Raw genomic sequence first — 16,012 nt, 5'->3', positions numbered from 1 at the left:
TTCGGTCAACCAAGTAAATGAATTTACTGAACATGCTGCAATTTACTACAGGGAGCCTGTGTGTCAGAATTCTCATCCAGTGTGGCGCAACGGTGTTACAATAGAAAAATGAGTCACGGAAAAGGTGATTTGGTGGTCTGTTGGACTGATGATGGGTTCTTATACCTATGGTCTGGGTTCGATCACCACTCCTGTCAATGATTTTAGATAGGGAGAGAAAGATTCCATTCTCTTATGGCTACAGCAAGTGAAGAAGATATAATGGCAGTGTGGTCTGAAATTCACATTAAAGATGATATTCCTTCTCTGACAAGTAGATGTCAGGTTGAACCACAATAAAGTCTGGAGTGGCGACATGTAGAAACTCTATCACCAGTAACCTTTCTTATATTAGTTATTTATTTCCAGTGACGAAACAAACGCCATGTAGGGTCACAGGACACTTATTCCATCTTTTATCTGAGCTTCTGTATGTCGATAAAATTGGTTCTGAACTGAGAATGCAACTCAGACCGCCCTTAACGCGGAATTTGATCCCTTCGTGACAATACAGCTCGGCTAAAATTTGTTGTTTGTTCAAAACTGCAGATTTCTCAACATCTCCACACATTGCGCGTGAATGGGTTCGAATCCTGGCCCGGCACTAAAGATTTCATTATGTATTATCAAGCTCTAGCATGAGAACACCTATCTGCTGGTGGATAATAATTTTGATTTTTAATGTTTTTTTCATTCATTGTCAACACTAACGATATCTGACTTTTTGACTCCCAGTGGGACACAGAACTATTTGCGAGATCACTGTAAGTTCAAGATGTTATTCCAAGCTGTCGGTGGAGAAAAATTCGGAAGCTGACGTCTCTTTGTGTGTAGTCAAGAACAATATGTGTGGGGCTCTATTGCCAGTGAGCACTGAACTCTTCGTCATATTATTTCTGGTTCAAACATGCTCACATGTCGCTGCTGGTGCAACAAACCCATATTTAACGTTCGTTTTCTCTAGAATATAACAGCGATAGGTGCCGGGTTGGAGTCCAGAGAAGGAAAAAATTAATGTTTCGTCTCGTCATTTCAGTTAAAACATCTAGCTACTGCCGAGAAAATCCGATATGTCACAGTTGGTTGTGCTTCGATATCAATCCGATTAGGTTCTGGGTTCGAATCCCTGTCCAACACAAAGCTTTGCCTCACGGCCCTTCAAGTAAGTTACTTGTGAAGGAGCAATATTTAACATCTCTCGTAGTTCGTTAACAGGGACAATCGAAGCTGGGTAGGAATTCGCGTCCGTTAAAAATGTTTGTGTTATGTAATTTAAAGTTGATATTTGCTAACTGATACTGTCTAAAATCGAGGTATATCACTCTCTGTATACCTAATCAGGAATGACTGTTAGTTTGCGTCAGTCACGAAATCTTTGCTTAGTCTGTCTGACCTGGGTTTGAATCCATATGCAGAACGAGACGGTTTGTCGTGACATTTGAAGTTCATACATATTCTCAACTAGTTGCTCGTAGATAACTTAAATTTTTAATTGCATTTTGTGTTAAATAATAAATACTGTACGTTACTTTGAAGAGGAAATCATGAATACGACGAACTTACTACGTGCATTACCTATCTGACGTAATAATGAGAGTGGTAACATTTCAGGTATGTCATTTATTGTAATAAATGTGAGCTTACAAGCCTTAAGGACAGTCTTATCTGTGATAAGGTGTTCCCTGATATTTGTAGCATCGTGGTATTACTTAATGTCTTGAGTTACTGTGATACAGAGCAGTGTTTTCTAGTGGTGACTTGGAACCATTTTCAATAGTCAAACGACTGTACCAAGGAGCGATTAGAGGACCTGCTAGACAGCCGCGTTATGCCGCTTGCATGCGAATCAGGCGAAATGCAGTTCAGATCTTTCGGATACTTTTGAGCACGACTGTACATGATCTAAGTTGACCTGCGTATGCTTTTGCATTAACTGTAAATTATCCTGAATTTTTCTGATTCCGGATAGCTCCTGTCCATATGTGTGTGTGCGTGTTTGAAATTTCTCTTCCACTGTGGCTTTTAATTTCTCACTCATATCGTGACCTCCATGGAGATTTCCAAAATCTGCTGTGTGAACTCCGTATTCAGATTATTGAGTTCTGTATGCAAATTTTTTATTTCGCCTGACTTGTGTGTCATGTTTGCATTTACCTTCCTAATCTCGGACTTTACTGTGCTCTAAACTCGACATTTTAGAATTCATGTTTGGTTTCGTTGCGTTCATGTCTGTTTGTATTGTGTATGTTAAGGCCCGAAATAAGGCTTGCATATCTTCCCTAGTCACTTCTGACCTATGCCTGTCAGTATCTGCGTCTGTACTACGCATCTTCCATTTAAAATACTCCTTTGCCTTGACGTGTCATCAATTTCTATTGTAGTCAACGTACTGCTTGTAATGAAATATTCCGTAGCCTATTCACGGTCGTCGAATGCAACAATGGCATCTCACGCCCAACATCTCAATAATCACCACTTGCTGGTTCCAAACCACTCATTGTTACGTTTTGCAAATGCAAGTCTACTGCATTGGTATTTTTATTTTGAAATGACATCTCATTATCGTTTCGTCCATCCCTTATGTAAATATTTACGTCTCTGCAGTTACCTAAATTAGTAATTTCTCTGTTTGGATTTTACTTCCGCACTATTTCTCACGCGACAGAATGCATGTACAGCTATACGTAATTGTAATCTCAATTGTTGTTCACTCAATATGCTTTTCGTACTGTAAAGCAATGTCATTTTCTCAACTTGATAGGAATTGCGTTAGCCTCTGAAGCTTTAGGTTCTGGATTTTCGGAAATAGGTGCTTGGATTTTCAAATATATCTATTGGGAACGTATTCTCTACACATACTGCGCAATCATACCTTATTGTTGTCTTGTAACGTGTTTTCCCTCTATTGCACTTTTAGTTATCCACTCTTGTTATTGTTGTTTTCTTCCTTCTAGTTTTTTTCTCAGTTAGTGTTTTTCCAGTATTACATTATTGTCTCCGTCATGTCATCAGAGTACATGGAATATAAAGGAATTAACATACATGTATATTCATTGTCTTGACAATACTAGTACTCACTATTTTGTCCACTACGTATTTGGTCTGTCACTTGTCCCCACGTTATGTTGTTGTTGTTGTTGTTGTCTTCAGTCCTGAGACTGGTTTGATGCAGCTCTCCATGCTACTCTATCCTGTGCAAGCTTCTTCAACTCCCAGTACTTACTGCAACCTACATCCTTCTGAATCTGCTTAGTGTATTCATCTCTTTGTGTCCCTCTACGATTTTTACCCTCCACGCTGCCTTCCAATGCTAAATTTGTGATCCCTTCATGCCTCAGAACATGTCCTACCAACCGGTCCCTTCTTCTTGTCAAGTTGTGCCACAAACTCCTCTTCTCCCCAATTCTATTCAGTACCTCCTCATTAGTTATGTGATCTACCCATCTAATCTTCAGCAATCTTCTGTAGCACCACATTTCAAACGTTTCTATTCTCATGTTGTCCAAACTATTTATCGTCCATGTTTCACTTCCATACATGGCTACACTCCATACAAATACTTTCAGAAACGACTTCCTGACACTTAAATCTATACTCGATGTTAACAAATTTTTCTTCTATAATAATATGTTATAATGTAATAAAAAATAAAATTTAGGTACATGGAAATAATGAAATTAATTAATGGCAGATAACGAAATAATTAAGAGGGGATCTGAAATTGGAATTTTAATTACTATCTCTTACGAAATTTTCCGGCGTATTGGATAAGCACAATAAGCTGAGCTATGCCTGTAAATGGGTAAAAAAATCTTATTGTATTAGTTCCACATAAACGAAATAGCCTTCCTGTTGTAGATTTATGCTTACCAATTAATAATATTACGTCCGATCACCATGTCCTTTATATTAATAACGTTCCTCTTGTTGTAGATTTATGCTTACCAATTAATAATTCCGATCGCCGTGTCCTTTATATTGTTATAATCAGATCTTCGTGATAACTCTGAGATACACAGGTCGGCTCCTTGGTTTTCTATATATTGCAGTACTACTTTGAATAATGACTCATACAACTTCTCACTGGTAAAATAATACTATATTCTTCCTTCAATGCACATGAATACTTCTGCTTGGAAGAAACTTTGGCCAGAGTGCGTTGTCGAATGTGACTCCGAGGCATTTGAGTCAGTTCCTGTGGAGTCTGCAGTCAATGAGATTGTGCCTTTGGCCAAGAGCTTGAGACTAGAAATGGATAACAATGATATTGATGAGTTGATGGATGATCTCACCCAAGAAATGACCACCAGAGACTTTATGGAGTTGCTGTGTGTTTGAGTGCCTCAAGGGTTGGTGTTTGGACCTTTACTGTTTATACTAATGATCAATGACCTGCCCTCATTCATAAATTCTCACACAATATTGTATGCTGATGGCGCAACTTTTCTACATAAAATCTCTGCTCTAGATCCACTGAAAACACTGACCGAAAATACCCTTGCTCAGTCCTCATTATGGTTCAAAGCTAATGGCTTCTTACTAAATGAAAACAAAACCCAGACACTTTACTTTAGCCTCAAAGAGATTCCTAACTACCAAGAATTAGAAACTGTAAAATTTTAGGTGTTACTATTGACAATAAATTGATAAGGTGACCACAATCTATCAATCCATTATCTGTCACGGCATTGTGACAGCAGACAATCACTAGTAGTTCACCGTCTACAATTTTCACACAGATGTTCTGCAGATAAAAGTCTCTCATATCAAGTTTGATGATGACTGGCTTCCCTGAGTTTGTATTAGCCATCTGCATGTCGAGGGATTAATGACCAGAAAAGTTATTGTTCATTGCTTCTGGGTCTGTGTTGACTGTAGCTATGTGCTTGTGCAGAATCCAGACTGGTTTTAGGTGGCTTAATGAGACCATCACACTTTTCCATTGAGCAAAATTTTGAATGTGTGTGTGTCCCATTTTAAAACTTCATCTTGGCCTGAGTTGGGTGGCTGTAAAGTTAGCCAGATCATATCATCCTGGGGCATTACAATTCACAATTATTCAGTGCCTTGTGCATGAAAACTTTTTGGTTCATATACGAGATAGATGGTGTCACCTGTGTGTGTTTGACATGGCTATTTGCCTGCTGGACTAGTGCTTGTAAGTCTGCTGTTCAAGGGATGGGCCAGAAGAACAAACTCTGCTTGGAGTGTAAGTGACTCTCTATATTGGATTTCTGCTAGCAGTCTACTTAAGTCTTTCTTGAGTGTTGTATAAAAGTCTAATAGCACCAAAGGCAAATCTTCCATCCACAATCCTCCGTGGTACATGAGGTTGTGTATGATGACCAATTTTGCTACACTCCCATTCCAGACAAACTTGTGCCTAGGTGTCACATTCTATGTTTGGCCAAATGAGATGTTCGGTGATGAGCCATACTGTTGGGGTGAGCCTCAGGTATTGTAGGTAGTGTAATTGCTCGAAAATCATGCAGCATATGGATGTGGGTACTAGCGGTCAAAATGTATTCTGAGATGCATAGTATTTGGACATTAGTCCCAGCGACTGCCTACTGCTCTATGCAAAATTGATGAAATCACTGTTAAGTAAGTCCATAATGGTTCTCCTTTTCCACTACTATGTTGTAATGTAGCTATACAGAAAAAACATTGATTCTTGACAGGCAGTGTGTATCATGTGATCAGTATTATGTAGATGATGGACATCTATCGTATATTGTGCAACAAGATCAAGGAGACAGAAGCGACAAGAACTAATGTCTTTGAGGTGTGCCTTGTGGTATCTGCAAGTGGCTTGTGATCTGTACAGATAACAATATGTCTTCCTCCAACATTTTCTCTAAAATGCCTAACTTCGCTTTAGACAGTGAGTAATTCACAATCAAATGCAAAGCCATGAATGTTTTTGGGTGGAAACAAAGTGATTGTGCTTCACCCACAACAACTTGTAAGATCACTCCCATGACTGAATCACTAGTGTCAGATGGTGCAGTGAGCTCTGCATCAGGAGTGAGTGGTCTAAAGTGCCCACCTTTTCCAGGCAATCTTTGGTTAGTTTGAACACTCCTTGCATCTTGTCAATCCCTTCTAATTTTTTTCCTTGTATATTCGACCTGGTGAAAATGTCAGTGAGGGAGGACTTGTATCATTACCATGTGTGGCAGATGTCAGTAAAAATTTACAATGCATAGAAAGCATTGTAGGTCACAGTAATTCTGTGGAGATGGTAGTTATTTAATGAGTACCATTCATTCTGAGGTGGATATGCCCCTTTAGCTTTTTGTAAGCATCCAAGGTTGGTCGATTTGGGGGAGGGCACCAAACAGCGTGGTCACTGGTCCCATTGGATTAGGGAAAGTTGGGAAAGGAAGTCAGCCATGCAATTTCAGAGGAACCATCCTGGCATTTGCCTGATATGATTTAGGGAAATCATGGAGAACCTAAATCAGGTTGGCCAGGTGAGGGTTTGAACCATCGTCCTCCAGAATGTGAGTCCCACTGTGCCACCTCGCTTGATCAAGCATCAGTCCAGCTTTCTGCAGCTGCGATTTATCCTCATTTACGACCATGCCCTTGTCCTGCAGGACAGTAAGCACTTGTACAGAATGCTATTTATGGTGCTATGGGTGGCAAAAAGTGTTAGTATGTCATCCATATAAGCATAACAAAAGTCAAATTTGAAGAGAACTCTGTCAATGAACTGTTTCCAAGTTTGAGCTACCTTCTTTAGTCCATAGGACAAGAATAGGAACTCAAAAAGTCTAAATGCTGTGATTATCATGGTAATTGAGATTTTGGCCAGGCTCATAAGTATTTGGAGGGGTCTGTGATGTCACCATCATGCACTTTTAACACAGATCGGAGCAGTTCGGCACATGCGGCATTCAACTGAGATCTAGTGTTGTGTAATGTGTTATTTTTCACAGCATTGATGAACTGTCTGTGCTGTAACACAGTGAATATTCTGTCCACCAGGCAGAGCTCCTTCTCTAGTGGCTCTGCCTCATGAGAAGTCATGGCAAGTTGTAGCTGCAGTGAGAATTCAACAGTTCATAGAGTCCATAATGCAGCATATGGCATGAGGTTTGTGTTGACTAGTTTCTATAGCCCATGCCACAGGTGGGACGACATCTTGTTGGTGAGGTGTTCATCCTAGATTGTTGTACTTGTTATTCTGGGGTGGCTGGAAAGTGTTTGGGTAACGTAGATTTTGCCTCTTCATATTTGTTTTATTTGGGTGGTGTAAAGATGACATCACTAATGTCAGCCTTCTCTGCCAAGTGACAAATTAATGTCACAAATGGAATGCTTTCATCCAAATTCCCAATGAAGTAAACGCACATTTTACTGTCATGAACCGAAGTGCTGATTGAAACTTGCTGTGAGGATGGAGCGTGAGTCATGCTTGAGTACCTCAGTTGGTAGAACACTTGCCCGCGAAAGGCAAAGGTCCCGAGTTCGAGTCTTGGTCTGGCACACAGTTTTAATCTGCCAGGAAGTTTCATATCAACGCACACTCCGCTGCAGAGTGAAAATCTCATTCTGGAAGTGCTGATTGTTCTGGCTGGAATGGCAGCAACTTGGGTTTGTGACAAAGCAGGTTTGGCCCCCGCCATCCTACTCTGATTTTACACTATTAATTACAGTAGCTAGGATGTATACCAGTTTTTTCTTCTCTTGCTGTTGTTCTTCCCAAAAATTTTGATACTAGGATCTGTTATCTGAGCACACATTACATTAATTTACAAACTAATGTAAATTAATTTCTCTTGTTAAAACTATTTATTCTGATTATACAGTTCATTGTTCTGAATGTTTTGTATTAATTAGTTTTGCTGCTAACAATGTATTTCAAAAGTTACTGTATTTCAAAGTTTTCGATCTAGATGGCATCCATAAAAATCTAGTGAGCTAATAAATAGATTCAGAAAAGAAGATTATCTCTAAACTGTGGACCAATTGTTGCTCATTTCCAAGACATGTTTATTTTAGTTCAAGCCTAATTAATTCAGAAGATATAATTAATTAAAGATTTCAGCCAGCCCAAAGTTTCAGCTTATATTGTGACCAAACCACTATAAATTCCTGGAATATGTTAACATGCTATTGATGGACTAAATTTTTTGAACCCAACGATACTAGTAGCAAATATGTAATTGCCACAATTAAAAATGGTGTAATTTTTAATATCCAAATTTTAATAATCAAACCGATCCTGTATCTAAAAGTCAGAAGTTCCCACAGCGTAAGCATAAATTGGTTCTGAATATATTTTAACAGCTACTGCTCACATCAGTAATTTGATAAACAAAGGCTGACAGTCATTATTACAGCTTTTAAAAAGGAATAATCTGACATATGGAAATTTCAAATAATAATCATATAGTGAAAATCACATAACATTCTAGTGTGCGTCTGTTTTATAAGGACGAAATATGTGCAATTCTGTAATTATGTTTCTCGTTTTTCTTGGAGTTAATTCTTGATCAGTATGTAACTTGCTGCGAGACTTCAGTAGTCTTTACACTGTGTGCTCTGATGTTGTTGTTTGAACTAGCCTTGGGATTATTCAAGGATGTCAGCAATGACTATTAGAATCAGTGATGGAATTAATAAGTAGCATTTGTAAACATGCCACTGTCCCTTAAACTATTATCATCATTCTGTGTGCCTTGTAGACAATTTGTTGATCTGCTGCAGGAAAAATTACTTTGTGTGACAATTAGTGCACGATCCTCAGCCTTTTTGCAGTATATATTTTAAAGTTATCTATTAAATGTGAATACAAGGAGACCTGCGTACACATTTTTTGGTCTGTCATGAGGTGTGGTCTCAAGCAATGAAAATCAAACTCCATAAATAAATATGCAAAAGGATTTCCTGTGAATATTTGAAAAGTACTGCTAGAGTTCTCTTTTTATTTATTAAGAGATACAATCCTATCATGAACATTTTCAACTGAAGGACCAGTGGCGCAACTACTGAGAAGTAGTCTTATACTTCAGATAAGTCCCCGTTGTATACTTGCAGGTTGTGTGCCAATCTCTGAACTGAAGTGTGACTGGGTTGTCGTTGTACTGCTGTTGTCATGAAAAATGGTATAATTGACAAAGTACCACTGGGCACCCATGGCATGGCTGCAAATGTGGTAATTACACATGGGAGTGCATGGCCTATTGCAATCTGCCATACATGGCAGTCATATTTCCTAATAGCATTCACAACACGGCTGGTGCAGTTGGTATAGGAGTCACTTTATTGTTCATATTTAGTCTGACCTGTCCTTCTGAATCATGAAATATAATGCACTTGATGCTGAATCTTGTACAAAGTCCTACAGTAGACTGCACATTGGTGGCTGTTGTTATGACATTCCAGAGCATACATTGTTATGAGAAGCAACTCCCGTAGTTGTATTTAGTTTGTATTTGAGCACTAGTTGACAGTTATTACACTGATAATGCACATCAGTCATGCCAATAATTGAGGTACAATCTCAAGGGGCTGGTGATGCTGTGTAACAGTACTGCTTTATTGCTCATAGCCTGATGCACAAGACATCCACAGGGTGCAAGATTATAAACTGAACAAACTTCTCTGGAGATATTGCCACGTGTGTTGTCTGGTCCGAGGCATTACTCAAGTTGGTGTCCCCATAAGTACTCAGTATTATACAGTTCATAATTGAAATTTACCTTATTCCCTTATGCTTTGCACTCTGTACAGTCTCACTACATTTTATGCTATGTTATTCATGAAGTGCATGTTTTCAAAAAACATTCAAATTTAATTTTAGTGTTGTTAATCCTATTGAAATATTTTTATTAAATTTGGTCCTGCAATGTCTTCTTTCTCAAAGGTTTAATTTGTTGCAATTTTCTGGTTGAACCTTTATTTTCTCTCCAAATAAAAAGAGTCCACAATTTCATTAATGTATGGATTTGATTTAATTAATCAGTTTTTAGAGTGCTCAAACAGTCATGAACTCAACAACACCTGAATCTACTACAGTCTTCCTATGCTTCAGCATATGTGGTGCCCAAATAGTTTATGGTACTTTTGGAACAAATGCAGCAATTTTAAACTTTAGTTTTTAAAATGGTTCAAATGGCTATAAGCCCTATGGGACTTAACATCTGAGGTCATCAGTCCTCTTATAGTTTTTAAAATGCTATTTCAATTTTCACAGGCCTAATATTACTTTCACATGATGGAAAATGACTTTCCATTTGATAAAAGTATTTGATCACAAATTCACAAAATTATACCTTTTATGATCTGCAAATATATTTTAACTACTACTACTACTACTACTACTACTACTTCTACCACTACTATTACTACTAGCTCTATTACTATTATCCTCGAGAATCATTCTCTTTATGACTAATAAATGTTGCTTAATATTATGTAAATATTAATGCGACAGTTTTGTATTATAAGCTAAGTCAAATAGTTACAATTTATTTAGGAAAATTCAAATTAATTGTATTTCCCCCCAGATACTCATAGCTTATAAAATTTCATGAGAATCAATTTTGTAGCAAAGCTGCCTTTTCTTTAATAACATTTACCAAATCCAGCAGATTTTTTTTGATAAAGTTGAAAATGTGTAACTTTCAGTAATGTAATCCTTATAACTGTGTTCATGTTTCATATAGCTGTAATGGTCAACTTGAAACTAATTTCATCAGGCATTTGAGTTGACAATCTAAAATCCTCACACTGTAGCTTTAGTTATTGCCTGCTGATCTGCACTTTTTGATTTATGACTAACCTGATTTCCTGTAATGTCTGAATTACAGATGCCAGTGTTTGCAGAAATAGTGATCTGGAGAGGGAGAAAGACGATGACTGTCACCTTAAAAATCAAGTTATTTCATGAATTATACAACCATTCATTAAGCCTCTCAGATATTTAAACATAAATTTATTGCATTTTTATTGACTGTAGGATACAGTAATCTTTCACCAAAGTATTAATGACAGATGTAAAAAATAATTTTGTCTGAGGTCATCTAGAAGAAAAAAACATGTGGACAAACGGGAGAAATGGAGATAGCAACATGAACAACACATTTAAATTGGAAACTCTTTGTTCCTGCCAAAATGAAGAACCCATTCAAGCATCACTTCTGTTTTGATTTATCGGAAGATCCAGATTGCAGTGGCCTCCCATATGTTGTTACAGATTATAATATTTTCTTGAAAAATATATGATAGTAAAACTGTATTATATGCCATGTTCAAAGTAATGAAAAGGAAATTATGATGGCAATATTTTATGCATGCAAGAAATGGACATATGTCACAAGCACTGGATGGGATTAAATTCAAACCAAATACTACCCTCAAAAATGTGGTTGGCGAATTCGAAACCTTCTTGAGTGTCCGAGCATTCAGCAGGACTTTTGATTTGATTTGATTTATTATTGGTCCTGTAGATCATACAGTTTGTACAGCAAAGCACATCATGATATAGGACAAGTCAATTTGAAAAATTATGTTAAGATGGTATATGACGAGAGATGACAGTAGTGGCACATAACTCACATAGCAGATGAGAGATGACGGTGGTGCATACTGCACATAGCAGAATACATATAAGAGATACAGACAGAATATGAGTAACAAACAATAATTAAATTATCTTACTAAGTAGAAATATCTAAAAGTGAATATACAGCTTATTACAAGTAATTAAAATACTGTGGTACATAGTCCATATAGCAGAATACATATATGAGGTACAGACAGAATATAGGTAAGATACAATAATTAAAATATCTTACTAAGTAGAAACATCTACAACTGAATAAACAGCTTATTGCAAGTAATTCAAATTTTGTTTTAAGAAATTCATGTACGGAATAGAAACAGTGATTTAGTAGCAATTCCTTTAATTTAATTCTCATTATTTTTGGGTTTTTGCTTGTTTTTATGTCTGTTGGGAGGTGGTTGTATATTTTAATGCCCATACATTTAACCCCATTTGCATATAATTTTGTGTTGTGGGCTATAATTTGTAACTGTGTTTTGTTTCTGGTGTCATGTGTGACGGTCTGCATTTCTGTCAAGGGCGTCCAAGTGCTGTACTGTAAAACAAGCTAGTTCCAATATATAGAGGCATGGCAGTGGCAGGATTTGTAGCTGTTGAAATAGTAGTTTACAGTGTTCAGTTCTTTTTTTACATTTCATTATTCTTACTACTTGTTTTTGTAACTTGAAAATTGTGGGAGAATCAGAGCTCTTTTCCCAGATGATTAGGCCATAGCTCAAGACAGACTCAAACAGGGCATGATACACCAGCTTAAAAGTATCTACACTGGCTGTGTCTTTTAATGATTGTAGTAGACAGCAGGTTTTACTAAGCTTTTGTGACAATGCCTCAATATGTGGTTTCCAATTTAGTGTGTTACTGATGGTCTGATGGTAAGTCCAAGAAATTTGGTGTCCTGCCTGTTCATAATGTCATCTTTGCCAATAACTATAACAGCATTGAAGGGGGTTAGATTCTGTCTAGCATGGAAGTTCATACTTACAGTTTTTTGAGTATTTATGAGTACTCTATTTGCTTCAAACCACGATTGTAAATGGCAAGTAGTTTCATTAACTGCATCTTGCAATGTCACAGTGTCACCTCTACTGGTTATCAGGATATTTGTGTCGTCTGCATACAGAAAGGAGCTGGCATTTGGTATGTGTTCTGGGAGATCATTTATGAACAATATGAAAAGAACAGGGCCAAGGACAGATCCCTGAGGGACGTCATTTGTTGTATGTAGTATATCTGACCTGCAGTGTCTGAATGTCTCTGATTTTCTTATTTCTACATATTGCTTTCTTTGACTAAGGTAGCTATGGAACCAATTGTGGGCTACACCTCTAATCCCATACTTATGGAGTTTCATAAGCAGCAGCTTGTGGTCGACCATGTCGAAGGCCTTGGACTGATCAAGAAATATACTGAAAGCAGGTTGTTTATGGTCAATAAAACTTGAGCACTTTTCTAGAAATGCATACAGAGCAAGTGTGGTGGACCTATTTTTCCTAAATCTGTATTGGGAAGATGTCATTATGTTGCTAGAATTTAAACATATTTCTAATCTAGATAACATACAGTATTCAAGTATTTTTTAGAAGACAGATAGTATAGCAATTGGCCTATAGTTTGTCATGCCTGTTTTCTCTCCCTTCTTGCAGAGAGGTATAATTTTAGCAAGTTTTAGCTGGTTTGGAAATGTTCCCTCTAGAAATGAGGTATTTATGATATTTGACAGGGGTCCACTGATGTAATTTGAACACTTATGAAGTAAGAATCAGGGTATCAGATCATGCCCTGCAGAATAAATCTTTTTGACTCTTTTTTTTTAATAATATCTTCAATTTATACGGTGTTGTAGGAGATAGGAAAAAGGAGTTCAGAGGAGTATTATTTTTGAGACAAGAGTGTGCAGTGTTTGGAGAGTTAGTCAGGAGATTTGTGGGAGGAGAGTGAACAGTATTTGAAGAATTGTTTAGGAGATTTGTGGAAATTTCTGAAAAATAGCTGATGAATTTATTGGCAATTTTATGTGCATTTTCAGTCTTTTGTCCTTCTATATTTAATGTGATTTTATCCTCTATCCTTAACTTTCTACCACTCTGTTCATTTACTATGCCCCAGATGGTCTTACATGTGTTGGAAGAGCACCTAATTGTTTTATCATTATGAGCTTTTTTAGCCCATTTGATAACTCTCCTGTATGTTTTTTTGTAATTTTTATAGTATACCTTGAACTCTTTGGATTTGCCACTGTCCAGTGCTAAGCCTGTGCAGCAGCCTCATCTTTTCTGATGAAGTTTTAATACCTTTTGTGACCCAAGCATTCTGTTTTTTGTTAGTGATGGTCTTTGTTTTCTCTGGGAAATGGCAATTAAAGTAATATTCAAATATCTGCAGAAAATTGTCATAATTTTCATTTGTTGTTGAGGAAGTAAATACACTTTGACAGTCTTCTTTCTCTAAGCTAAGTACAAAGTTGTTTATGTTGCTATCACTATAACTTCTACATTTTATAACTGTTTCTCCTGTTGGGAGTACATTGAGTGTTGGGATTAAAATGTATTGTTAGTGCACTGTGATCTGAAAAACAAAAAAATGGTTCAAATGGCTCTGAGCACTATGGGACTCAACTTCTGAGGTCATTAGTACCCTAGAACTTAGAACTAGTCAAACCTAACTAACCTAAGGACATCACACACATCCATGCCCAAGGCAGGATTCGAACCTGCGACCGTAGCGGTCTCGAGGTTCCTCACTGCAGCGCCTAGAACTGCACAGCTGAAAAACCAACATCTATAATTTGTACAGTGCAATTAGTATTAGTAGCAACCTGATCAAGACAGCTGTTTAATCTCGTAGGACATATAACTTTCATATTTAAGTTGAATGACATCATTAAATTTACTAATTGGGACTTTTGAGCAGATTCTTCAAGGAAATCGATGTTGAGATCACCACATATTATTATATTTTTTGAGTTGTTGTGACAAGCTTTCTCTAGCAATAGTGCAAAGTTTCTGAGGAAGACTGAAAAGTTACCACTATGTGATCTATATACACACATTATATACATATTTAGGTCGGCAAGTACTACCCCAGCTATTTCAATGTCTTTGTCTAAGGAATACACTTCACAGGGATGGAAAGGTTCACAGCTAATGCTATTTCTTATGTATTTACAAGTTCCACCACCTTTGTAATTTTTCCTAGAATAGTGGTGGACTAATCTGAAGTTTTGAATATACTGATAAGGTAATTCTGACTCTTTTAGTCAGTGTTCACTAATACACAGTAACTGCAAGTCTGACAAAACATTAGTATCACTTGTAAGAATTTCAAGTTTGCAAAGAAACTGTTCTTATCAGTGGAATATTGTTGATTAATTACCAAGTTTTTATTCTTTCAAACACACCAATTTTTTTCCTCATTCACTATTATTTTTTATTCATTTCCTACACCTAGGAATGTGGCACAGTGGTTAGTACACTGGACTCGCATTCAGGAGGGCAACGGTTCAAACATGCGTCCGGCCGTCCTGGTTAAGGTTTTCTGTGATTTCCCTAAATCACCTCAGGCAAATGCCAGGATGCTTCCTTTGAAAGGGCATGACTGTCTTCCAGCTCCATCTTTCCCTAACCCAATAGGCAATAGGACTGATGACCTCATTGTATAGTCCCCCCCCCCCCCCCCCCCAAAATCAACCAACCAACCATTTTACACATCACTATTTTTTAATTCATTTTCTAAGACACTGACACTTAGTGTAGTTGAAAACTAAATATAATTTTGTTGTTTAAATCGTTTTTTGTTCACCATATTACCCATATGTTTTGGTTTGTTACTAATAAATTCAGCTTTGTGTCCTAAATTTCAAAACTTTTTAATGTTACTGTAAATTGGAAAGTTGTCATAGCATTCCACCAAAATACAAATATTAACATAAAAAAGAATGTCTGAAGCTTATGTTTACAATCTTTCCTGATTTTCTTCAAGAATCTTCATAATATGTTAACAGAAGTTCACTCATGTAGAACCGTACCTTCAGGGTGTTCATTCTTTGTTTTCCACTAATGCATTTAGCCAGATACCTGTGTGGGTTCACCACCTGCCAAGCACATGTGTGGTGTGGGGTGTGTGTGCAGGCCTGATTACTGAGAGCCATCTGACAACCCTGCAGCGTCAGCGGGTGCTGGACTGTGTAGCGCATGGCAGCTCGCTGCCTCCGCCATCCTCAGGGGGCCGCAGCTTCCGCCCACGTGCTGCTTCTGCCCCCTCACGCCCTACAGCTGCATCACAGCTGTCTGCACACAGGCGCTCACTCCGAGACATCGAGCAGTCTGGAGCTTACCTGCCCCCACCACTGCCACGGCTCTTCACAGGTGTGCCAGTTGTCTGTCCAAACAGTTTGTT

The 16,012-nt window shown here is 37.6% G+C and overlaps 1 protein-coding gene across 1 annotated transcript in view; it reads left to right on the top strand.

Moving 5' to 3' along the window:
- LOC126162465 (UPF0193 protein EVG1 homolog) overlaps positions 1-16,012 on the top strand; it is a 176,164-nt gene that overhangs the window by 84,704 nt on the left and 75,448 nt on the right. The window contains exon 2 of the mRNA XM_049918996.1: positions 15,745-15,981. Coding sequence (XP_049774953.1) covers positions 15,745-15,981 — 237 coding nt within the window. The remainder of the gene's footprint in view (positions 1-15,744; positions 15,982-16,012) is intronic.

The sequence above is a fragment of the Schistocerca cancellata genome, chromosome 2 (genome assembly GCF_023864275.1).
Source record: "Schistocerca cancellata isolate TAMUIC-IGC-003103 chromosome 2, iqSchCanc2.1, whole genome shotgun sequence".
Classification (NCBI taxonomy): domain Eukaryota; kingdom Metazoa; phylum Arthropoda; class Insecta; order Orthoptera; family Acrididae; genus Schistocerca; species Schistocerca cancellata.
Note: the sequence above shows the minus strand (reverse complement) of the source record. Positions and strands in the feature narration are given on the sequence as shown.